This window comes from Parus major, chromosome Z, assembly GCF_001522545.3.
Source record: "Parus major isolate Abel chromosome Z, Parus_major1.1, whole genome shotgun sequence".
Classification (NCBI taxonomy): Eukaryota; Metazoa; Chordata; class Aves; order Passeriformes; family Paridae; genus Parus; species Parus major.
The window spans coordinates 9,632,920-9,660,009 of NC_031799.1; the positions used below are offsets into that span (position 1 = coordinate 9,632,920).

Genomic DNA, 27,090 nt, shown 5'->3' on the forward strand with positions numbered 1-27,090 from the left:
TGTATCTAAAGGATGACCCTTACCAACACAGGTATGTAAGAACCATGACATGTGGGAAGGTGTGCACTGTGCAGAGTCAAGATCTCCAGCAAGAGCTGCCAGTCCCTGAAAAACAGTAACTTTTGCCCTTGGTGGCAATTGGACACTTGCTGAGTATTATTAGGGGCAGTGTTTCTTAAAATACAAATTGTAAATGATCAGAAAGTTCAATAAACAACGGCAAGCTTCTCTCAGACTTACATAATGTGAATGAAAAAAGTGGATCAAAATGTAAGAATACACATTTACAGATATTTACAGAATGAAGTCTGATTTTTATTTGGATATAAATGAAAACTGCTGTAGTAAGTCTATAGATAAAACCCCTTGGATTTTTCTTTTTCTTCCCCAGAAAGACCAGCTAATTGTTTCATTTTGGAAGTCTGAGAAATATCACAATGAAGGATAAAAAGATCTTCTGAGAAGACTTATAAAAGAATCTCACAGAAGAAAATTAATTTGCTAGCCTTTTTTGCTAGAAGGCTCTTTGGTTTACAGCTTAAAAATTAAAAAAAAAAAAAAAAAGAAGGAAAAAAAGATGTTTTTGTTGATTCTATCACTTTGTACTTTGTAAAACTGAAATATACATGGAAGAAACCATTGCTAACTGTGTCTACTCTCCACCATTACTCAAATTCACTGTTATGCTATTCAAATCTGCTTAGTTGGTCCAAACAAGTCTTAATTGCTTAATAAAGAAATGAATTCGTCATTGTGTGATTACTTAACAGACTAATTATCAGCAGATATTCAACCAGCAACAAGAATGTTAAACATGCATACGAATTGTTGCAGGAATATTTAAAGTTGATTCCAATTGTTTGTAGTTTTCTAGGCAGAACAATTTTAAGTACTAAAAGGTCTAAAAATAGAAGCTTCAAACGAACCCATCATATTCAATAGTTCTGTAAGTTTAACTGTTCATCTAGAATTTCATAAAAGGGTAAGAAGTCAATGGACTATGTCTAAGAGACTTTAACTTCTGGCCGTGTCTTTATGCACACCATCCATGTGAAATCACACTGCTCATGGACAGGATGCACTTATAAACTAGGAAGACAAGTCAAAGTAAGAGAAAGCTTTAAAACAGAACAGCTCACATGTTCATAAACTGTTCCTCTTAGGTGAGCATGGCTCTGTGTACATTTCCCTTTTGTGAATGAGGACTACAGTGTTTGTGATTGTGGGATTTAACAAATAGCACTGCTGAATAAAAAATGAATTAAAAAAGTGCTTATTAGTAAACTGCTAGCATTACCAAAACACAGGATATTAAAATATTTATTTAGTCAGTTTTAACTTCCTAAGTGCACAGTGTAGTATTTAAGTGAAAGCTAGCTGTAGACGTTTGAAAATCTTGATTTTACATTCTTAGATTTGTTAACAAGAGTCAGAAGTTATCCATTAAAATGGACAGGAACACCAGAAACAAACTGCAAATTCACCTTTCACGACACAGCACAAAAATCATGGTCACAGCTTCATATTTAATGTGGAATCACTTTAAGTATACAATATTTCAAAAGATCCAGAAACTGGTTAGGAGCTAAAAGCCAGTAGAACAAAAATACAGAAAATCTAAAATACATCTTTGACCTTTTTAATCCTATGTTTTAGGGTCACATTCCTGAATAGACAAGTTTGCCTTATGAGGAAAGAAACTTTGGTATGGAGTTGAACTAGCCACATGAATAGCACCTGTAGCTTTCAAAATAAATAGTAATGGCTAACTAGACACGATGGCAGCAAGATATCCCCTAGAACAAGCATATGCTTGGAGCTATGCATGAAGGCTGGACAACGAAATGAGAGTAATTTTTTAAAGTAACTTCAAAGCATTTCTGCTTTTTGTATTTCTAATTATTTAGAAAGCTTTCCTACAATGAGAAAGCTTTACTTTTATATGCTAACCCCTTATAATCACTACCTTGAAAATTGCACTCTCATGCTCACAGAACACTATTATTAAGTGTTTTTCTTTTTAAGACTTTAGATTCCCTCTATTTTTCTAAAATATTGTATTTTTATTCCATAGGCCCACGCTGGTTAGCAGTAGATGCTGGGAACAGAAATATCCCCCCTGCTCCAATAGTTGCTTATTAAAAAGGTCAAAGACAAATTCGACCTTGAAATGGAACAGAAGTTGGGCTTTTCTTAATAAATGGTATCAGAAATAACAGATTATCTTTGTCACATGTGATACTCTCCTACAGCCATCGATAAAGTAGCTACCGGAATGTAAGTCTATGTTAATCTGTATTTTATGGGTTTGCAAAGAAGCATAATACACATTTAACAGAGTAAGTGAAACTTCTGTTTCCAGTGTGTAATGAATTTTAGTAGTTTAATAAATTTTAACTTTTATTTGTGTATTCCACTGTAGTGCTGTGACAACAAATCACACCTGTGTACCAGAGCATACATCAACAGTATGATGTAACTTTACTTACACCACTGCTATATTTAGATTTTTGAAAGAGACATAAGCATACACTATGGCCACAGCAAATAATTTTCTGGTTTTTTTCTTCAATAACCATCACTTTTTGAGTAATACTTCACTTTTAAAATTTGAATTATTGAAAAAAGTCACAGAAAGTTTATACAGGAACAGATATAAGGAATAACCTCACAGGCACTGATATGACAAACATTTATTTCAAGGGCTGAGAGGCATTAATACCATATTGACAAAGTTGACTGAAAAGAATGACTAACTTTGTCTAAATGGAAAATGCCCACCTTTGCTTGTTGAGAAAAGAAATTCAGAAAGTTATTTTTTGGCCTTGCTATGTCACGAAGTCAATCATACAAAGACCTATGCATTTAACCTAAGGTAATAGTTTTAAAAGCCCTTCTATAAAAAAAAAAAAACAAAACAACAAACCATCATGCAAATCTTTGATCAATTATGCAGCGGCTTTAAAACTGTTGCAAGACCATACTGTATATATTAGCTTTTATACTGCTAATGCACAACTAACAGCAAACTCGATTAGATTAACACAAATTTGTCTTAATTACATTGTTATATCACACTAAGGAGACAAATGCCACAAGATTGGCAAAAACATTTAATTCTGAGCACTCAAATGGCAGGACAATTATGTGTTGTAACCCCTTCACATTTAGAAAAAAACATGATCCTGCAGTCTCACTTTACAAAAAAAGAAAAAAACCTTCTGTAAAATAGTAATTGGGAGGGGAACAGTTCTACCACCTAACACAAAGTAACTCATACAACTAGTGTCAAAGGCAAACAAAAATACTTCTAAATAAAAGGTCAAAATACACATAGCAACAGAAGCACAATGCTGCATTAAATACAGACAAGATAGGAAGACAATGCACTTGTTAATAAAAAAGACAAAAAAAATGAAGTAAAGATACTAAAATTAGCAACACATTTAAAGAAAATGCTATGAGGGAAAACTGTTTTTTCCTATAACAAGTTTCCATTTGCAGTCTTTCCATCCATAATTTGTCTGGTACAGTACATCCAATTAAAATATTCAGACTCTCACAGAAGAACTAGGTTGTTCTCTTCCAAATCTAATTCAGAAGCTGGTTTTGGATGTTTTAAACAGACATCATTATGAATGAAGTAAAAGCAAGGCAACAAATGGACTTTTCATTACCATCAATATTAGCAATGATAACAAACATTTTTAAAAGTTATCATAATCTTTTTTGTCCTTCTTTCCCTCTGCTTCAAACCCATCAACCCCATCACTGTCCCTTCTCCTTTTACGATTATTATGGATGTTGAAGCGTTGATTCATCTGTGGTAACGGATCCATTCCTAGAACTTTGTGTATCTGACGGAATGCAAGGAGCCTCAGCGCAAACTAGAAAAAAAGGTAAGGAAAAGTTACTTGTGTTACAAACAAATGTCCGCTTTGAGTACTTTGTAAAACAACTAGGGAAGAACATTAGGGATGTGTGGTATTACCAATAGCTCTAATTATCCCAACTTTCTGTCTCCCAACAAAGTCAACACAATAAAATGTCTATGTCACATTTGCTGCTTCTGTAAGTGGAGCAACTTAGCTTAATGTTCATGTGCTTGGGCTTCTGGGCTTGTGCTGAAGCAGCCAAGGCTTGTCACATGTCATGTTAGGTGACACATGATCAGGAACCATTAACAAAAGGATCAAATGAAGAGGCAGAGGCAGTAACCTCTTAAACTGCAAGCACAAATGGTCATTACTGTCATATAAACCTTACAGATATACTTAAAATATTTCCAATCTAGTAATATAGTGCTGTTAGAATAAGCCTGTTTACAGATCTAGATCTAGATCTATATATATAGATGACAATGCTACAAAATTTTTTGGAAAATAAATTTATTTCAATAAATAATGAACACTGTGAACCACTATGAACATACCTCCTATGCTGTGGTATGTTCAATGCTTAGCTTAAGACTGGTAAGATATGATTACATTCTGAGAAAACAAAATTCACATCCAATATAAAGCTCCATTAAAAAAACCAGAACCAAAACAAAACCATCCCTCAAATTTAGTTATTTCACACCTACATTCCCTTACCTGTGCACTTGAAGTAATATCCTCTCGTTGCTGATCTGTCATTACAGCAAGTGTATCAAAAGGATCCTTTTCACAAGGGTCCAGAAGGCCAGGACCACCTACAACAATCAGGCTAATTAGTAGCACATCTTTACCTAATTACAAGCAAGATTACAGATTAGTTAAGTGTAAGTATACATAAAAGGCAACTTGCCTTTAAGGATGATTCCTGAAGATATACACTCAAAAACTCTTCTTAGTGCATCTCCAGGACTCTGTGGTCCAGTTGCGCTGCTAATTGCTTTTTCCACAAGCAACTCCATAGCCTAGACCAACAACAGAAGGATTCAGCCAAATTAGAAGATGGACTAAGAATAAAGCTTCTACTGCTCCTCAGTAGACAATTTTGATTCTTGAATTTTGAAGAACATTACACATTGTAGAACACTCAGTTAAAATAGAAAGAAACCCCAGTTATTTTATAAAGGTGGTGCCAGATTAACAGTGAGCACTGATACTGGCAGCTGGTCATGGGTGGTGTCCTCTGGGGCTCAGTTTTGGGCCCAATCCTGTTTATTCATGATCTGGATGAGGGAATCGAGAGCAGCCTCAGCCAGTTCACAGATGACACCAAGCTGGGTGGGAGTGCTGATCCTCTGGAAGGCAGGAAGGCTCTGCAGAGGGATCTGCACAAGCTGGATCCATGGGCTGAGGCCCGTTGTGTGAGGCTCAACCAGGCCAAGTGCTGGGTCCTGCCCTTGGCTCACAAGAGCTCCCTGCAGCTCCAGGCTGGGACAGAGTGGCTGGAAAGCTGCCCAGTGGGAAAGGCCCTGGGGGTGCTGGTCAACAGTGGCTGAACATGAGCCAGTGTGTGCCCAGGTGGCCAGGAATGCCAAGGACATCCTGAATGTATCAGCAATGATGGGGCCAGCAGGACCAGAACAGTGACTGTCCTGTGCTGGGCACTGGTGAGGGCCACATCTTGAATCCTGTGTTCAGTTCTGGGCCACTCACAAGAAAGAGACTGAGGTGGTGAAGCATGTCCAGAGAAGGGGAACAGAGCTGGGGGAGGATATAGAGCACAAAGAACTGCTGAGGGAGCTGGGGGTGCTTAACCTGGAGAAAAGGAGGCTCAGGGGTGACCTTACTGTTCTGTATAACTACCTGAAAGGAGGGTGTAGACAGGGAGGGGGTTAGTATCTTCTCCCACGTAATTGGTGATAGGACAAGAGGAAATGGCCTTAAGTTGCATCAGGCAAGGTTTAGAATAGATATTGGGAAAAAATGTTTTGACTGAAAGGGTTGTAAAGCTTGGAACAGAGTGCCCAGGAAGTTGACAGTTACTGTCCCTGGAAGAGTTCACAAAACACGTGGATATTGGAATTAAGGACATGGTTTAGTGCTGCTGGGTTAACAACTGGACTTTATGTTCTTCAAGGTCTTTTCCAGCCTGAACAATTCAGTGATTCTATGATGGGCTTCTTCCCATCACAAGTCGCTAAATAATTTTGTGTTAGTTTATACAATCTATATACAGGCAGACAACTTGTCCAGCCATTTTTGAGAGTATGAAACACTCTGGGACACTTGATTCTGTCAGCCACATGAATACAATACATAGTATACCTAATGAAATAGGATAGGATGCTATCAAAAAATAGAAATAGTTTTTTATACAAGAGTATGGAAACTTATAAAATCAAAAATTTAATGTTCTTAAAATGCTTAATATCTTCACTAGTCCTTCAGTAGCAAAACTGAAGGTCAAAGCAATTTTTCTCCTGGTTATCAACCAACACTAACTCAGATGTTAAAACAATGTAAAAAAACTCTGTGATAATATTTTTAATATATTATTATAATTAGTAATAATTTTCTGAAATGTATACATTATTTGATGTTAGTTAAAATGGCTTAAATAAATAGCTGTGTTTTAAGTCCTGGTCGTTTTTTTCTGTGAATATTCCTTTATTCACTTTTATATGCACTATTTTTTTACAGAAGAACCTATAAAAGTATTTATAAAAGAAAGGACTAAATTCTCTTAGATCGCTTTCCCAGGATTAGATAAGTATTCACTGCTACCTCTTTAAAGGTTTAAGGCTTTTAAACTGCAAGTTTATTATCAAACAATGTTTTTTGGTGGGTTTTTTGGAGGTACTTGTTATTTGGGCCTTGTCCTCCTCACCACACCTACAGTTGTTCAAAAGCTATCTTTTGTTCTTCCTTTAAAGGTATAAATATTTATTCTGATGTGTGCAAGTAACTACAGGCAGTACTCTTCACTAAAGGTGCCCATTCCTTTCTATTTCAGCTCCATTTAAGTGACAGATTTCAATTACTAAATTGAATTGCTCAATTAGTTCCATCCTCCCGCTGTATCAGTCAGGATTTGGCAACAGTAATTTAGATATTTTCAAGTGCATCAATAAACAAAAAAAAAAAGCAGATCTTGGATTTGCATTTATAAAAACCTTGTTCTTTTGGATCCTCATATAATATACTGAAGTTTGTAACTCAGTCCTAGGAAAATGTGAATTATGATGTCCTGGTGTTTATGTGGACAAAAGGCTGGATTTCAAATTTGAATAATGTGTAGGAACCTGACAAAATTCTTCTATTTTAGTTTTCACTTTGAGCCACATGAAAAGCTAATACTGTGAACATTCAGGCTTCCCATTAACTTCTATTTTTACAACTACTTATGTTTTTTTTAAAAAAGCTATCATCTCTTTTGTTTGTAGGTTTTCTAGTACAGAGGGTAGGAGAATCCAGAAATCTGTACTACTCCAATCTATGAAATTCCATCTGTACTGACTGAAATTACCACTTTCATTTTGTCATTGTTTATTATCAGTAGACTTTTCCTACTGGCCAAAAGAACAGCTGACATCAGTTCAGTGCTGATCCATCTCACTGAGAACGCATCAGGTACCAGGAATCGTTCTTGGAGAGAACTGAGATGCAGCAAGGTCTGACACACAGCTGCACATCTCTCCTCCCTTCTGGATGTGCCTTGGAACACATAATGTGAGAATTAAAAAGCCACATTCTTTGCTCTTCACACATGTCCCTGCTTTGTGTTACAGTAGTTGCAAGGATATTTTTCTAAAAGTATGCCAAGGTTCATTCTCTGGCAACTCAGTATCATAGTGATATTAAGAGAGCACTTTTTAGCATCTTTTAAGCTGTATTTGTTTAGTGTACTTTTCATGAAATGCAGTACTGAAACTAGCACTATTTTTTTCCTTTTAAATATTTAAAAAAACACAGATGTTACTGCTCCACTTCCTTTCCAGAAGCAATTAATTATTATGAGAAGTAATTTAATAAAACTATCTGTAACCTTAGTGGAGCTGTAAAACATTTCTCATCTAAATGAAGTCAACTGTTCAAAACAATGTTAGTGCTCTTGCTGTCAAAACTGAGAAGGAAGGAGCACAGTACAACTGGATTTGGTCTGCAAAACACAACAGTCGGAGCTAGGTTTACTTCCACATGATATGCTTCAGGTATTTGTTTCAGACTAACTTTGTCCAATCCACATCTTGTATATCATTTAATATTTGGAGCTTTTGTAAGGTAGTCAATGCAAAAGGAGTGCTCCAAGAACATTCAACTGAATTAAGAAAGGTGACCTGATACAACCTAGAGATTTAAGTGACACTGACTAAAATATGATGATGACACAACCACAAGCTGTACTGAAGTACTGTGGTACTTCACCTTGTGAAAGGGACATAATAATCATAAGAATTACTGTGTTTTTTTGAGTTCTTTCTGTTATCACAGAACTATTTGGGCACAACTGACATTATTTTAGGTAAGTTTCAGCAAACTCCAAGCAATTCAGAATAGGTGGTAAGAAATTCTATTATACAGAGTAAAGGAAAAAAATGCTAAAACCTAGAATATTAATCTACCTACAAAGAATAGAAAAGGACAAGAAAATTTATTTTGTTAAAAATAATAACTTCCAGCTACAGATGAAAAAACCTCAGAAACTGTATTTTAAGAGGGAATCTGGATTTGTTAGCCAAAAAAGACCCCAAAATCCTACATTATACGTTGAAAAAGTCTGAATTTAAAAATTGTATTAATTGTAAAAACTGTATACTTCCCTATAATTTCCTTGTAGAAGCATATTTATTAAGAAGACCAATTAAAAAAAAAAACATTACTTACCCAGCTTGGAAAATCAGACCAAGTAGGAACCCGCTGACAGAGGTCACGAAGAATACGTATGATAATCACACAGGACTGCAGACCATTAGCTCTAGCCTTGAGAGCAATACAAAATCAAATTAATTAACCCCTGCACCCATAGCAAACAGGACGTGTTGAAAGACTAAAACACCACTGTTCAATGGAAGCTCAGATGCAAGATTGAAACAAATCATTCTACAACTTTATTCCGTGAGCTGCCATTTACAGCAGTATTTTATACAGGGTTAGTAATTTAAGGTGGCAGAAGTCAAAGTGCACAGGTTATACAAGAATAACATTTCTTGATCCCCTATACACTTTGACCTATGTTCATTTGAAACAATAAATACAGTATTTTTCTATATTAGCAATAAAAAGGATAAAGTAAAGAACTAAGAAATACGTATAGAGACTGAAAGGTCAAGGGAATCTGTTTGGTTTCTTTATTGTGCCTTTGCCAGAATGCAAAGTCACTAAACCAAACAGTTGCTTCTCACCTTTCATTCCCTACACTTAATGCACTTAAAGAAATAGAAAAAAAAGGCTTAAATCTAAACACAAAGCTTTAAACACATATTCCATTATTTAAAGCAAAGTTACTCTGCAGCCTTATGGAATATATAACAAATATACAACATATGATCACCCCAAGCGAGTCAAGCTTTCAACATCGCCTTCTCAATGACCGGAAAAAAAAATGACGTCAAATGAGCAAAAACTGCATAAAGCAGCTCCTCCATACTCAACCTTCTACAGTTAAATTTAGGGACCAGAGAAATATTAAGTATTATTAGCATGAACAACGCTGAGTGTTTTCACACAGTTAAACATTCATATTGCAACTGAACTAATCTCTCATAAGGCTACAAGAAGAAAGTAAAATGATGTTCCGAACCTGGAACCACTTAGCGTGGCGTAGAGCAGCCAGAGCGTCAAGGCATTTTTGCCTGTCCAAGACGTCCGGTGGGTCTTTCACCATACCCGAGGTTACATCTAAAATGGATTGAATTGGCAAAATGCAGTGAGGAATGGGTGTTTGACCAGGTGAGCAAGACACTTCCTTAAATAGCTTCAATGTCACACATGCCATTTGAAGTTTCAACCCTTGAATGAGTAATGTAGATGTTCAGCAGTAGCTGCTCAATTAGGATTAGGGCATCGACCCAGTAAAAAGATCAAGAGCATAATGCACTTCAGCTCTTAAGTTATTTTCAATTGCATTGCTGATTATGCAATGCTTAGCTAACACTGGAAAAACACATATCTCCTAAAATTAAATACTGAAGGAAGGATGGTTGGACACAGTGCACCAGCACAGAGAAGACAAGACAGAAGGAACACAAAAATCCACTTTAGCCAAGAAGAAACATTTGAACTTAGTTTCTTTTAAATTTTAATTGTCACATGCTATTTGGGACCTATTCTAGAAACGTTTAAGTATAACAAATCTTAAAAGCACTAAATGTTTAGTAATAAGGTTATTTTTGTCATGCCTGGAACTTGAAATTATTTTACTTTAAAAGCCTGACTAAAGGAATGTGACATGTTCTTCCATATTATGGAGTTCCTTGTTTTCTAGTACCTTCTCTCTTACTCATATAAATAAAAGTTCTCAGCCCATAATATGTGTTCCAGCAACACTTAGGATACAAGGAAGGATCTGAAAAGGGACTGCTTTACGTAAGACTCACCAAGATAAAGAAAAGAAAGGAGTAGTCTAAAAAGCAAAGCAAAATGTCTGAAAGATGGAGAAAACACAGCAGACATTGCCCATTTAAATGTTCAGGAAATAATTTAATTACCAAGTTGTCTGCTTTGCTACCAAAAATGAAGAGTTCACAGAATTGGTTTAATCAATGAAACTGGAAGCACTACCACTAAACAACGTGAAATGGTATCATAAAGTTACTTGGAAACTATATGGATATAATCAGATCACTGTTAGAAGTTACTTTTTTACTCATTCTGAAAATGGCTATGGTGACTAGTCCTCACATATGTTGCTAGAATAACTGGTGATACACCAGATAAGATGAAAACAAAAACCTCTAACTCAATGGCACATTTTTCACAGGAGCTGGCTGTTTGAAGCAGTACAATTTACTCTTCCAAGATCTAAATTTAGGTTAAGCCAGGGAATAAAATAAAATAAAAAATAATGAGACTCATGAAACATGCCTGCAACGAAAAGCTTTTAGGAATGTTGCAGAAATTGTGCTCTGAAACCACAAACATAAAATAGTAGGTATTCATTAGTATACAGAGCTAAAAGGCCATGAATTAACATGGTGGTATAGTTTTGCAATACTAAAGTAACTAAATTTAATGTGAAGTACCACATTCAGATACGAGCCTTTTGATAGGATAGTCCCATTGCTCCGCACAAGGATAAAAAGGTGAAGACTTCATAAGAGCAAAGTTGAGAAGAACATATGTAACTTCTCACACAGATACTCTATTTTACAGACTAAATATTAAAGTGGAAAAATGAAAATATTTACTAACAATGCAATTACAGAGCAAATGAAGATGTTTAAAGTGATTTTTTTAATAAAACAGATTAAAAAAAAACCAAACAAGCCCAAAACAGAACAAAAACAACAACAAAAAAATCCCCTCCAAACCTATACAAGAGGGGTGCCAGCTAAAGCTAAGTGATGAAAGGAGTACAACACAGATATGAGACAATGAGTACATCCTGAGAAGACCCATGACAGGAGGAAGTAGCAAAATAAGGCTGAGAAATAAAAAATGGAAATATATACTGTTGGGCCAATAGCCGAATCAGTAAATTATTTACTTTCTCCTAAAACTAATACACAAATAGGTGACACTGTGCAAACTTCCAGCACAGTAATTCATGAAATAATTTGAAATTTCTACTTTTGAAAACCTTCAACTTGTAAAATGGTTTTACTGACAAGAATTGCAACTTAAATGTACAGAAAAGAATCTTAGTGCTGGAAAAGTTTATCTAAAATGGGGTACTAATAGCTGTCATAAGAACACCCTTGGAACTTAAGACTTTGAAAGTCAGAAGTTGCTGAGGCATGTACTACTGAAAAAATATATATCAAGGGAACTCCTGTAATATTTATTCTGTGGATTTTTGCATATGTTTCACATTTCAGGATTAACCCCTTAAAGACTGTGTAACTAAAATCAGATGCCTAACATACCACCCTACTAAACTAAGACAAAAATGGAATTAATTTACAAAACACGGGCATGAATTCTTACCCTGTATAACTTATTGCTAGCCTAAACATAAGGGGTTAATCTTCAGTTAGACGTGCTGTGTCCACACTACCTCTTCATTAAAAGTTAACAGGTATGTCAATTTTGGTAAGTTTTATTATGTAAAGTACATTTTATCCAGTCAACTATTATAAGACTAGTGTGAACACTGCTTCATTCTAGGAGTGAGACAAAGACGGAAAGAAAATAAAAACAAAAACCAAACACAAAGTAACAGCAGATGCTAGGACTATGCATCCAAACCCCTCCTTTGTAAAGCATGGCAGGTGTGACACTGAGCTTTAGAAAACCTTGGTCAAAAATCCTTCCGATGTCTTGGCAGCAACCCCTGACAGGAATCAAGTCCCACTGCTAGAAGGCTTTGGACCGGGGCTGTTAGCTAAGGATAAAAAAGACACACGCGCACACACAGAGGTGTTTGTAAGTATGTACATTTGTTTGCAGAAGGAAGACTCCACAGCTGGGTTAGAGCTCTTCAAATGTATCAGATTTGGTCAACTGTCAAACGCACAATACTGTAGGGAACAGTAGCTATGCGGTTAACAATTTAATTTCACTGTTTTCGGTTTTTTTTAGCCTTTTATGTAGTAACACATCAAATATGATTCTTCTCCACGTGCAAGACACAGGCTGTGTCTTTACTCCAACTGGTTCTTCCGGTAAAGCCTTCCTTAATACCTGAACTAGTTCCCCAAGCGGGCTAGGGAAAATGAGAACTTTAAACCAATGTAAGACACAGAGCATGAGAAGCTGCAGTAAGAAAAACACAAAAACATACTGTTACTCTGCAGCAAATAAGCAGCAGTCTTCGGAATAAGGAACTTCTTTGCTGCAATAATTGATAATTCAGTCTTCTATTTGCTCCAGTTTCAAAAATGAACTTTTCTGCACATCCATTTTATACTGCTCAGTGTCTTGAAGAGAAATCTAACTTGATTTTGTTTGCCTAGAGGCAGTACTGCATTCAGCAGTGAATAAACTCACAAAGATAATTTAACTCAAGTGTGGGTCAGACAAAAATACAGATTTGTTTCCTTTTGGTGGCATAACTTAGGGGAGGTGATGGTAGGAATTTTAATTTCTTTTATCTTTAGTCCACATCATAAAATTTTGGGCCAGAAACCACTTAGTTGAAATTCAGTATTGTAGCAGGAATCAATACTGCACATTTGCACAGTACATCAAGAAATAAACATGGTGTTCAAGGTTAATTTCATTAAATGGTTAGTCTAATTTAATAATAAAATGCATTCTTTATAAACTTAAATAATATGGAAGGTTGGATTCAGCCCAGAGTCATATTACACTCAGACTGTCCAAAACCAAGTAAAATTGGTTGGGTCTGACAGTATACATACAAAGCCTTTATAGCTAGGAATAATATGCACAGCTTAAAACAAAAGCTCTCTAAGACTCTTTGGAAGTCATCCAAACCACAGAATGCATGTTGAAAATTTTTCTTTCTGATTATGTAGGATGACTTTGTTAACATAACTTGCTTATAAATGCACTAGTCACAGCTACAGGACACTTAGTAATGCAATATAAAAACCTCAAGTGTTTTAGAGGACATGTAGTGATGAGATGAAATATAAAAAAAACCTCCGTGGCTTATATAAATACGTATATACACAAGCACATGTATACATACACACATACAATTTCTTTCAACCTGTATATGGTAAGTGTTAAAACAGCCTCAGATTTCCTATTTGTAGGTTCACTGTCAAACACCAGAACCTTGTTTGCTATGATCGTTTTCGACTATGAAAATACAGGATTAAAAGGAAACAAAAGTTAATTTTATCTGACCCATAAATAAAAAGAACCAATGTACTGCAGACATTAATCATGCTTGTTGGCTTAAAAGCTTTTGGAGCTTTGAAAGTGTTACAGAACAGACCCTAAAGCAACACTGCTGGCACCAGAGAAACTGTGGACTTCAGAAACATAAATTGATTCCCAAGCTCCACCTTCTGCTTCAGCTCAACGACAAAGCCATTTCTCATTGTACTAGTTGGGTTTGCCAGTTGGATAGAAGAGTGATTGTAATACCAGGAGCCTAAATATACTCAAAAAGCACTCCAGACCAAAAAGCAACCTCAGAGAGCTGGAAAAAATCGCATCATCTTTCAAAGTTAGAAGCACTGTTACCATCAAAAGTACTGTAAAAGTGCATTTTAAGTGGCACTATTTAGAATGTCTAAGTGATGGAAATACTGACCCAGTTCAAACCCAAAAACCTGTGATTTGATTTTCTAAATCCATACAATCTTTCTCTTTAAGGCAAGACTGCTTTGGAAAGCCAGTTTATAGCCACTTGCTATAATATACTTAGTTTTCCACATCATTTTAAAAGAGGGGGAAAAAACTCAAGCTTGTACCTTTTCCAGAAAGCTGAGGTTGGACACAAAGTTAGAAAGTTTAAAAATTAAATAAAAGCATCATCTACATATTTATTTTAACCAACTGTTCTCTACTGAGACTGGTTGTTGAAAAACAAAGTTTCAATCAAATACATGTGCCAGCATGTTGCCTTCCAGGACCTTAGTGCCATCTTAAGCAGAATAGATAAACATGAAAAAACAGGTGAGAAATAAATAACATCTTTAACAACTTCCCAACCTCCATCCCTCATGTTCTCTTCCCGAATGACTGGAGATGTCAGTGTGATTGTAACTTGCATTTTGGGTTCCACACACGAATTTAAAATTATTGCTGCTTCTGGGATTGCACACTTGATATCGTATTTCTCTGGACTTATCACCTAAATATTGAGAAACAGAAATTTCTATTAGCATGTGGCCATTAAAAGTATGCAGAAGAAAAAGGATTCCAACATATTCTTCCTTTAACAGAAAGACAAACACAATATAATTATATGAAACAGGTACCTGTGTAGTCATAGAACCACACTACCCACTATAAAGATAAGTAGACTTGGATATTGTTTCCAAATTATTAAAAAAAATACACAAAAAAGCAGTCAGAACAAAAAAAAAAAAGCTGCCCAGAAAGGAAATTAATATAAATTAGGTAACAAGAATCTTCATGGTGTTTGAGATAAAGAAAAGCGTCAGAGCCAATTAAAATGTCAGCAGGGTGTTTCTCACTAGAACATAGAAACCTTTGAAAAGCAAAGATGCAGGGGTTGTTTTTCAAGCTCACAGTTACAAATGGGTATTGCTAGGTACATCCTGCACTTTGGTGTCACAAAATGCTAAGAGAAAAGGGCAAGATAAGCATCAGGGAAGAAATGTAACTAACAAAGTGTTTATTTTGAATTGTTTTTTGCAACTTTATTTAATAATTCTAAATAGCCCCAAAAGGAAACTGTAGACACCCCTGTGACCTTCTTCTACATACATGGACAAGTGGACATTTCCATGAAGACAGACCAAGATGTCTATTTGTTAAATTTACTTCTGTTCTGTTACTTCAAACAAGAGCAAATTTGAGACTATTTTCTCATTAATCTGATCCTGCTAAAGATTCTATCATGTCAGTGATTCTGTCAAGCATTCTACTAGAGTGCATTGAAATACTACTGCTGTGACAAGCACTCTACAGTGACAGGCTTTGTTCAGCAGAGAGCAGAGACTTTATACCTTTTTGTGGAAATACTACAAAGGGTTTATATTTCACTGAATGGTCTAAGACTGCATGTTTACTTTTTTAAAGGTCCAAATTATAAAAAGACGCACACGAGACTTAGCTGGCTAATTGTGAACAATAAAGCACTGGTACATAAAAATAGGAAACATGATACAATATACTGGCATTAATGGAAAACTTTGGCCTTGAGGCAGCAGGTGTGCTGCAACAGGTAATGTGGTGTAATTATCTCTGTTGCTACTGATAACTGATTAATGTTCTTTCTTGTGCTCATTTCTATTTCCCAAATAAATGAAATCTATTAAATGGTGATTGATGCTACACTGCTAGAGCACACACTTTTATGGACACAATACAGAGGAAGGAGAACATGCAGCAGTCTCTGAATTCAGACAAAAACACTCAGAAAATGGAAAGAAACGGAACCTGAGCTATGTCATGTAGCAGCACAGCGAGTCCTCCAAACATTTACCTTGAGGACAGATTTTCACAGTACTTTTACGAAAATTCAAATCCGAAAATCTAAATTCTACTTACTGCAAGTTGCTTAGGGAGACTTTCAGCAATACGACTGAGTAATGTCTTGGAGGGTTTCTCAGCACACAACAAAACAAGATTGACATTTCGGTCTCCACGGAGTAGCAAACCTTTAGCCAAAACGCCCACCCGTAAAACGCCTTTCAAGGCTCTGTGAATTATATTAAAAGTTGCATTTAAAACAATAATGTAAAAATCATAAAAATAATCCTGAAGATAGAAAAGTGAAATAAAACAGTGTTCCACATCTTTCTGAGACTTCAAAGTACTGCATAAAAGCCCAAAGAGATGAGATCCTGGAAACACCGATAACAGGGTAAGGAAAAACAATAAAATTATTAAAAATTAATTAAAAAAAAATACCTGTCTTTGCTTCCATCCTTTTTGTCATCTCCCTCTTTGTTCTTGCTTTTTTCATGATCAGTCATGCTGTCAGAAACCAGCTTCAAAGCGCGCTCAGTAATAGAAACAATTTTTTGGACTGCCTGAAGTTCCTCCTCAGTTGGATATATAGCAGCATGCTTGGTCATCACATAGCGGTCATCAGAAGAGTCAGGGCGGCGCATAGGCTGAACAGAGAAAAAAGCGTACTTCTGAAACTTGGGTACACTTCCAAGTTCAAAAATGAGACAAAATGACCAAAACCCAAACATGTGGCTAAGAAACACAGTATTCAAATCCCACATCACTGAAACGTAACAAAACATGAAGTCTTCTCAACAGCCTACACTGTCACGATCAATCATGTCTGAAAAGACATGAGATGTATCAAAACTAAACTAAGGCCAAGTCCCAATATCAGAGGTACTTCCTCAGCATTAATATCACTTGCCTTTCTGTTGACTGGGAAATACCTGCATATTGCTGCAAAATAAAGTATCCATGATTACTTTTGTACAAACACAGGATTGTACAGGATGGCCTCAGAAGGTCATCTAGTCCAATCTCCTGAGAAAAACATGGTCAGCAGTAAGACCATATCATGTTGGCTGAGGGCTGTGATTTTTTTTTTTGAAAACCTTCAAAGGTGGTGGATGCACAACATGTGTATGAAAAAAATGTATTCACTCTAAACCTTTTCTGTCTTGGCTAAAGCTGATGTATCTCACCCTCTCTTGGCTGTAAAATGCCTGGCTCCATATCCTGTATAAAAGCAGAGTTATCAGAAGGCTATTATGTCCCACTGAAGCTGTCTTCTACAGGCTGAACAATCTCAGATGCCTCAGTCTCTCCTCGCAGGGTAAGCATTCCAGACCCCTGACCATCCTGGTAGCTTCACACTAAGCTTTTTATGGTTTATGTATCTTTATGTATCTTGTACTGGAAAGCCCAGAATTAAATGCAATATTGCAGTTAGGGTCTAATGAAAGCGGATCACTTCCATTCATTTACTGACTGAGCTCCTTTCAGTAAAGCTCAGGTTGCTGCTGGCCCTGCTGCCAGGGCATGCTGCTGACTCATGCACGATCTGGCTGTTTGCCAGGACCCCCAGATCCATTTCAGCAGAGCTCCTACCCAGTCTCTATCAATGCAATATTGAATGCAACTTCCTTTCTGAGTGTAGCATTAGGCATTTGTGCTTGCAGAATTCCGTAACATTCCACTCCTACAGCCTGCCAAGGTGCCTGTGGATGGTGCCCTCGCCCTCAAAGGTATCAGCTATCCTCCCCACCCCAAGATGATTCAGGTTCATGCCAGTTGCAAACCTCAGCAGTGTGCACTCATTCCATTGCCTTTCAGATCACTGATAAGGTGCTTGTCAGACCAATGCCAGTATGCTGCTGGAGTATGGTATACCACAAAGCATTATTCTCTGAGACTAATGACCAAGCCACTTTTTATCCACACATTGGTCCACAATTAGGTAAATAATGTTGTATAATGCAATCAAATAAAATAAAAGGTAGAAAAATCCAGTATGACTCGTGTTTCATAAGAAGCAATATTTAAAGCATCCTCTTGTCATTTTGCTGGACTTATTTTGGAAGACTAGTCCACCTACACCATTTCATTAGCATATAATTTCTTCTTCTCTTTTCTAAATCCTTTATTAAGAAACACTGGAGACAAGTGAAGTAGCACTGAATAATTTATAATTCTTCACTGTGCCTCCTGTAAGAATGGTTTAATTCTTTTCTCAAGTTAAGAAACTCACAGCTGGTCCTTGGGGTTGAGGAGGCATTCCAGGTCTAACTCCCAGCAGACCTAGAGGTCCTGGAGGGCCATGAGGATATCCTCCATCTGGTACTCTGCGACGGTCATCCCAGTGATGTTGCTCTTCCTCCATTCTCCTCCAGTACATGTCCTCTTCATATCGCCTGAATAATCAAAGTGTTCTGTTTATACTTGTTTATACTGTTTTAATACTTGACAACACTCTAGAGAGATTCTTCTCTGTCTTCAACAACTTTTAATAGTCATAAGCAAATACCAACGAACAGATGGTAACTAACATGAATTATTGTTGTAAAAGTAGGTCTGCATTTATTGCAAAGTAATTCTAATAACTCTACATTCCTCAGTACAACTGAACAGTAGCAAACAAAAATCCCAGCGAGAGAACGACAATTTAAAACAAGACAGTACAGAGTTCCCTAAAGTATTTAAAATAAGTAACTATATGTAGAGTTAAGTTTCAGACAATCTGACAGCAGCTTTGTCACATTCATTCATGAAACATAATGCATTACCTCATTTCCATCCTCCAGCGTTCCTCCTCTTCTCGCCTTCTCCAGTATTCTTCTTTTTGCATCTGTTTCCTCATCTTCTCTTCTTGAATTTTTCTTGCTCGAATACTGGGCTTTACTTCTACTTGTAAGTCTGGGTTTACTTTTTTCTAGATCAGAAAAGTAATGAATTAAATGCTGTTTTCCTGTCCTCATCTCAAGGTTATGGATTTATTCAGACATATTTAACATAACACTACTCCTCTACAATAAAATCAAAGGGAGTAAAATGCAGTGTTAGAACTGCAGAAATGCACTCACCTTTAAAAGTCTGCTTTTTAATGTTGTTCATCCCACCAAAAACACTGAGCAATACTATTTTCTGTTTTTTTAACTTCATCATAAGCAACATAAAGAACTCATTGTTGCTTGCATTGGTTGAACTACAAGCAACATTCAAAACATTTTAAAAAACCTCAACCAAAATACAATTTCGTAGCTTGCATTATTCTTTAAACACTATACTGCCTGTGAAATATATTTCTTTTTTTTTACATGCTGCTTACTTAGAGTGCTTACTTTTATCTAGCCTTTAAACCTAAGAACAGGTGACCAGACCAGTTAGCTGATATCTGGTCGATTTTCAGAGAGTAGCATTAGCTTTTTTACCTTGTACTGAAGTCTGTGCCGCCGCCCTTTCAAATGCATCTCCTTGGCATTAGGATCATTAAAACTGCACTCACAGAGTTTACAGTGAAAGCGGATCACCTTTCCTTCATCATTCCTTACCTGGAAAATAAAATTTTAACACATTTGGTCTTTTTTATTTATTTTATAAAGCTGATATAAAATTTAATTATCCATTAATCTAAATATCCAGTGACATTGGATGTCTACCTCAAACACATTTGTCCCAAAACACATTAAGAAGTTCACACAATAACTGAAAGAAGGCAAAGTGGAAAAGTAGAACCTTCAGTTCTGACAGACACACCATTGTGCTTGGTAATAAGCAAGAACACAAGGTCCTTCCATTCCAAAGAGTACACAGCTGTAAATTCAAACCTGAACATAGTGAACTAATAAATCACAAATTGGTGTATTATGCAAAATTCATATCAGATTTGATCCACCTATTTCATACCAGCCACATGAAGCAAAAAAGAAACATGCACAACACAAAAATGTAAACACATGCACAAGCCTTTACAGGTTCAGTGCCTTGTCACTCTTATCTTCAAGGAGAACGCAGGGAATTACAGTCAGTCAACCTCATCTTGATCTCTGGGAAGGCAATGGAGCAGCTAATCCTGGAAACTATTTCCAGGTACAATGAGATCAAGAAAACCATTAGGAGCAGTCAGCATGACTTCACCAAGGTGAAGGCCTGGCAGATGAAGGCAGAGCAGTGAAGACTGTCCATGTACACTTCAGTAAAACCTTGGACAGTCTCACCACAATATTCTCCTACACAAGTTGTTAATGCATAGGCTAGGAAAAGCAAACAGTGAGATGGACTGAAAGCTGTCTCAACAGTCTGGCCAAGGGTGGTTATCAGCAGAATGAAGCCCAGTTGGAGGCCAGAAGCCAGCAATGCACCTCCAGGATCAATACAGTCCTGTAACATGTTCAGTAATGCTCTGGATGATGGGGCAGAATGCACCCTCAGCTAGTTTGCTGATGACACAAAACTAAGAGGAGCAACTGGTATGCCAAAAGATGGCACTGATATCCAGAGGGACCTCAACTGTCTCACCTAGTGAAGAGGAGGCTGAGGGGGATCATATCTGGAGAAAAGGTGTAAAGAGGACAGAGCCAGACTTTTTTCAATGGTGCCCAGTGCCAGGACCAAAGACAATTAGCACCAACTGAAAAACATCTGAAGATCAGAACATTGTTTTATTGTGACTGACTGCTCCCACACAGCTGCTCAGGGAAGTTATGCAATCTCCATCCTTTCACATTCTCAAAAACCAACTGGACATGGTCCTAGGTGACTGGCTGTACGTGGTCCTTCTTAAGCAGGCTGATTGAACCAGATGACATAAAGAGGTCCCTGCCAGCCTCAACCACTCTATGACTACGTTTCACTGAAACAACTAAAAAATAATAACATTTTCATATTAATACCTCCTCCACATAGTCATGGCCCACTGGTTGGACATCACTTTGCAAGGCAGCAAGAGTTGTGGGAGTCACTGGTTCAGCTGCTGTGTCCGGTTTTACTTCCTGTGTTTGTACTGTAGCAGCAGGAGGTGTTTTAACATTTTCAGCTGATTTCATTTCTTCCATTTTACTGCCTGTTGTCTGAAGCTTATTGCCACCTAGAAATCAAAAAAAAAGTTAAATTACTACCCTTCGTAAAATGAAAATGTGATTTAACATAATGTGCAAACTGAAGATTTTATTTGTAAATATCTATGATCTGGGCAAAGAATTATAGTCTTTTAAAATCTACATAAACTTAGATATGTTTTCAATACAATTAAATATTTTAACTGTAAGTTTAACAACATTCAGGTTACTTAAACACTGAAGTTGTTTATTCTAACAAGAAAAACTTTTGCTTTATAAAATTACCACTTTGTTATTTGCTTTCCTGCTTTTTCAAGAGACAGGACTGAATGGGAAATAACTCAGAAAGCTTATTTTAATTACCTCTTTTTTTATTATTTTGTAAATCTATCTAGAAAAAGTGCTTCAAAATTATAATGTTTGTACTAGTAACGGCAGTGTACCCCTGGTGTTGCAACTGTATAAGGCTCTCCTTGAAGAGCAGGATAGCTTATTGTGGAACAGCTGCTTCCCATCTCTGTTATGTTCAGTTCAAAGTTTCCATGGTTAGTTTTCCACTGTAAAAAGGATGTTTCTGTTGCCCATCACAAAATGCCAATCTATTGCATTAACAGCCCAGACTGTGAACTGAAATTATGACTATAAACTGCAATACTCCAGCAACTACTACATATGAAACCAAAGGTAGGAGGCTTCTTACGAAAGTGGGAAAAGTATTTAAGGGCCAGGTGGAGACAACTGGGCAGAAAACACCATCAATTTGGAAGCAAAATTTTTATAGACATTCTTGCCTACCAGTAATTCCCTTAAACATAGTGGAGTAACTCATGCATGGAGTTACCTAAACACATTTGCATCTGCTGCACTAATTCTTAAAAAATTTATGGAACAGGTTAGGTTTCAAAGTAAAGACTGATTTCTGTACTTGCCAACAAAGTTTATTTTCGGTGTAGATATTTTCTTTACAGCTATGTTAGCAGCAGTTGAAGATGTTTTGTTGTTGGACGCAGTGTTAAGTGGTGTGTTTGTTGTGGGAGTAAGAATTTTCACTGCAGAAGATGCAACGGAAGAGTTCACTGTACTGCTGCTAGTTGCTATATTTGAAGCAGAGGCAGTCGGTTTGGAAGCAGATGTGGATGTTGAGGAAGTAGCTTGGGTAACCACATTTGGTTCAGTTGAAGGAATGGGTTTGCCAAGTTTTGTATGCAACTTTACTACCTGTAAGTAGGAAAAGAAATTCAGAATATGATCTCCCCGAGATAGCTATAAAAATAATGTATCACAAGCAAAAGTATCAATATTAAAAAAAAAAAATTAGAATTTTTTTTTTTTTTTTTTTTTACAAAAAGTGGTCTTGGGAAAGACAAAAGACAGATGTGTAAAAGCTCTTCTCTGTAACAAAGGAATAAGTAGTTGTTATCTTATATTGCTTACTTCCATTAGAAACTCGGGCATTTACTCCCACAGCTGTTTACACAGTAACAAAGCACAACAAGCTTGTAACTCAGGATAGTTCATGAATACATTTTGCTCTTAGTGTTTCAATGTATCTGTTTTGTCGCCTGGTCACTTTTTAGACTCCCTAAAACGCAGCACATTTGAACTGTTTTGGTTCCAAACAATATTTGGAACTAAGAGTTATTTAATTCACCTTCAGCAACACTGTCTTTTGATTGCTACATTTGAAGAGTCTTCATATTGAATCACTTTCCAGATTATTTAGCTAAACTAAAGATATTCCTTAGGCAAAAGTTTACCTATTTTTTTTTTTCTTTTTTTCTAATGTACAGAAACAGTTTAGAAGGATTTAAAATGTATTTCAGAACTCTTTAGTATCTTATAGAAAGTAAAGAGGTACATGCTTATTCTTAGAAGTAATAAGCAGAGGTCCTTCCACAACATGTCTGTCATGGAATAATACTTCTTTTTGGTGACTGCTGACCACCACCTGAAGAAGCAATGCAAGTAATCCTTAGGAAAAAAACACGCAAGATCAAAACTAAAGACTGAGTTTGGATAACAGCAGTAAAAAATACAAATCTGTGAGACATGCCTTACATGTAAACATGTGTACAATCATGATATGCACACAAATTAGTTTCTTAGGCTTTTGCTCTTATTTTTGATGTTCCCTATTAGAATACAGACATATTAATGTCACACAATAGGACAAATTTAAGCTTAAGCAACTCTTCAAAATTACTTTTTTCCAGTAGCATGCACACAGTTCTTTATTTCTCACAGGATTAAAGAGTCCTCTGAGATACCATTTTCACACTGCTAAGAACCTAAACCCAGCAATGGTTTGCAACTGTCAAAAGAGAAAACTATATCCAAATATAAAAGGATAATATATACTATACTCCATATACTGATGGAGTTACTGAGCATAACTGAAGAAAGCAATGGCTCAGTTTATTAAAGGAAGAACACTAGGCAAGTCTCTCTAAATTTTAGTTTCTGCTCTCTTTTAAACATGCTGTGAGATTTATTTATTTTAATAAGAACAATGTTACCGATGCCTGTGTCCTGAGATGCAAAGAGCTATAAAAGCAGAGTACTAATATTGTATTTGTTAGTGACATTAATCTTTCCAGAGTTATGAGGAAAATCTGTAATTTTAAACACATGTTCTACCTATCATTGTACATACTGTTCTATGTCCAAGTTTAAAACATTGGTCACAGCATTTCACAGTGCAGCCCAGAGTTTTCATTTCAGAATGCCCACAAAGGAGCACCCAAACAGTAAGAAAAACACGTGTACCAGAAGCCTTCCTTCTAAACATACTCACTATGAAGTCTACTACAACAACTACTATTCCTTGCTTCCACAGGACAGTTTTCTTTGCAAGAACTATCAAATAATGATGCCTACCACTCCTCTTCTTTGCACTAGCTCAGCTTACAGTGTTTCAAAGGGCACTGAAAGATTTCCTGTGCCAGCCAGACACGTTAGATGAATCTCAAGAAAAATTCTGAGAAAAGTTAGGGGCACAAACATGGTGCCACATGTCCTCAAATGGTACCTTTCCCTCATCTCACTCTTTCTCTCATCCTCACGCCTTCTTCCTACGATTTACATCATATCCCAATATATCCTCTTGTCATTGGTGCTATGGCAATATTTCCCCTCTTCTTTCAACAGTGCCCTTCTAATAGAGAGTCTAAAGACAAATTTGAAAGGAAAAGAAGAACTAAATTCTTTAAATAAAATAATTTAAATTATATTGTTTCTGCATATTTTCTCCTTCTGAATAATGAGAAAAAATGATGGGCAGAAATGTTTATTCTGACTAGCATGGTAAGAAAAAGAGAAAACTCTCACTTTCTGGTGCTTAGCTCCACGGATATGGGCAGCATAAGCATCTGCCCCAGTACAAGACACATCACAAAGCTCACAGCGCAACTGATTCTGAGTTCCACGAGCAGAAGTACTATTGTTGGTGGTGTTCTGGGAAGCTTTTAATGCTGCTTCTTTCTTTTTGTGTTTCTGGCCTTCCAAGTGCTCTTTGTAAGTCTGTTTAAATAAACAAAACACACACAAGTAAGCTGTCTTTGTACTGTGAATATATGTAATACAGAACATAACAGAAGACACGCATTTTACCTAAGAAATACCTCCTACACTGAACATTTCTGTGGTACAGCATGCTCTAAGGCATTAATAGGCCACTTCTAAGACCAGAAAATGTTCTTCACCAGCATCAGAATCTCACACTTAGGTAAAATAATACATTTTTTTCCCTCTAACTTCTCAAAATTCCAATCAAGTAGTGGTCATCATCACCACTGAAAATTTGATAGGATCAGAAAATTGCAGTTTCCTGCATTCCATTCAATTATTTTTGATTTTCAGCTTCCCTCAAACTCTAAGTGGATCCATATAAACAGAAAAATCAATTTAAAAGAAGGTAGTGCACAGATAAAGCTGTAGTGAAAAAGAAATCCAAAAATTGATATTAGTTCCTATATTAACACTGGCGACCTAGAGCAGACAGGGTAGGAAATAATGACAAGTTTACCCAAAGTAAAATAACTGTTTAATCAGACTCACACAAACACTCTGCCTGACTTTCTATCAACTTTCTAGGCACTTGTACCCACTGAGACACTGAAGTGGGAAGTTGGAATACAATGAAGAATAAATTTTCAGGTTTCCCATTCACAAAATCTGTGTAATCCCACAGCTCTCAAAACAGTATTTTCTAAGAAGTTTCCTACGCTAAAGAAACAAATCACATTCAGAGTTTCAAATAATTCTGAAGTCAGATGAAGCTTCTCTGTACCAGTTCAGGGGGTGTATCCTTATGTCTTCCAATACAAACTCTTTCTATAATAGTACACATTTTTATTTCATTATTCCTTTAGTAGAAGTATGCACTCAGGTCTAAAAGTCAAAAAATACTCTTGATTAGAGGGATGGAGCATTCCTCCTATGAGGAAAGGCTAAGACAATCTGGTTGTTCAGCCTGGAAAAGAAAAGGCTTTGGGGTGACCTAACTGGGACCTTCCAGTACCTAAAGGGAGTTTATAAGAAAGATGGAAGAGAGACTTTTCACAAAAGCCTGGAGTGACAGAACAAGGGGGAATGGCTTCAAGCTGAAAGAGAGTTGGTTTAGGTATTACAAAGAAATTCTTTACTGTGAGGGTGATGATGCATAGGCACGGGTTGTCCAGGGAAGCTGTCGATGCCCCATCCCTGGAGGCACTCAAGTGTCCCTGCCTACAGCACAGAGCTTGAAACTAGATGATCTTCAAGGTCCTTTCCAACCCAGGCCATTCTACAGTTCTATGACTCTTAAGAGGGTCAGGTTTTTAGCTGAAGAAATTATGAATAAAGTATAGTAGAAGAATATATAATACAGATACCTGTGGTCCAGCACAGCTGATCTTGCAAACGTCACAGTAGTGGATCTGGGGTGGTTTGGGAGGCTGTTTTGGTTTCAGTTGCTTATTTTGGAATGGTGTCTTTTTAGTAAAGGTGGTCCCTGTCCAAGCAGCTGTTGCAGCAGCAGCAGCAGCAGCTGCTGCTGCCTGTTTCTGTTGCTGCTGCTGCTGCTGTTGGTAATAGGATGATGCAGCTGAATACACTGCAGCTTCATAGCCAGAATAGGAGGTACCTGAAAAATTAAAATAAAAACAAATGTTACATCACCATATATAATGTATCAATTACATAATACACTAATTCAAATCATGTTGCATAACAGTTGAGGGACAAGGCAAGATATAAGTAATTCACTGAGATCTTGTCAGGCAATCTTGAATTTGGCTTCATGTTTCACAGTAGAAAAAGATACAGCCACTAATCGTGCTGGAATATATTCAATTCTAGACACATCTTTGCAGACACATAGTTATGTTAGATATATCAAAGCATCCCTAGAGAACATAGGAAATTTCTTAGTACATCTGGTAAGATTGGCTATGATAGAACAAGAACTATAGTGAAAAAATCAGCAAAGGCCACATGAAACAAGAAATCTTCTAGAACCAGATTTGCTGTTCACATTTCCAAATGGCAAGGACTGCTAACATGGAGAGGAAGGGGAAAAAAATGAAGATAAAAGACAGAATGTTTAGTGTTACTACATCCTATTTCAGTGACTTAAGCTGTTTTGATACAGAGAAGATGCTTCACTCCCTAAAACCTGGCTACACAGTCCTTGATTTCTGGTTGAATAAATCAGGGAAACCAGGCTCTGTCTCAAGGAAGTAATAAAATCCCTTTCTAAGCAGGAAACAAAAGAAAACAAAAAGTACAGGGTAGCTATAACATGCCAGTTAATTACCATCTATGGCTATGAAGTTACCATATTTTCATCTTTAACTGTGTTTTGGATTCCTAATGGTTGAATTAAGGTCTTTTCAGCACACATTTCTCATTCCATTTTGGGTCAGGACAACCCAAACTTACAAGATTTATACTGAACTGTT

General features: G+C 36.6%; 1 protein-coding gene across 4 annotated transcripts in view; it reads right to left on the minus strand.

Moving 5' to 3' along the window:
• Window positions 1–1,306: 1,306 nt before the first annotated feature.
• The window catches only part of ZFR (zinc finger RNA binding protein), a 47,032-nt gene continuing 21,248 nt past the window's right edge, over window positions 1,307–27,090 (minus strand). Inside the window, exons 6-20 of one of the 4 annotated variants that reach the window (XM_015652952.2) lie at window positions 26,023–26,273; window positions 24,479–24,670; window positions 22,081–22,369; window positions 20,987–21,180; window positions 19,526–19,645; window positions 18,881–19,026; window positions 18,346–18,508; window positions 16,554–16,759; window positions 16,191–16,341; window positions 14,664–14,805; window positions 9,676–9,773; window positions 8,760–8,855; window positions 4,789–4,900; window positions 4,596–4,693; window positions 1,307–3,887 (exon numbers count right to left, since the gene is read on the minus strand). In XM_015652952.2, the coding sequence (XP_015508438.1) occupies window positions 3,708–3,887; window positions 4,596–4,693; window positions 4,789–4,900; window positions 8,760–8,855; window positions 9,676–9,773; window positions 14,664–14,805; window positions 16,191–16,341; window positions 16,554–16,759; window positions 18,346–18,508; window positions 18,881–19,026; window positions 19,526–19,645; window positions 20,987–21,180; window positions 22,081–22,369; window positions 24,479–24,670; window positions 26,023–26,273 (2,438 nt within the window). In that variant the 3' untranslated portion in view covers window positions 1,307–3,707. The other 3 variants (XM_033520320.1, XM_033520322.1, XM_015652953.2) reach the window with 3 other exon arrangements.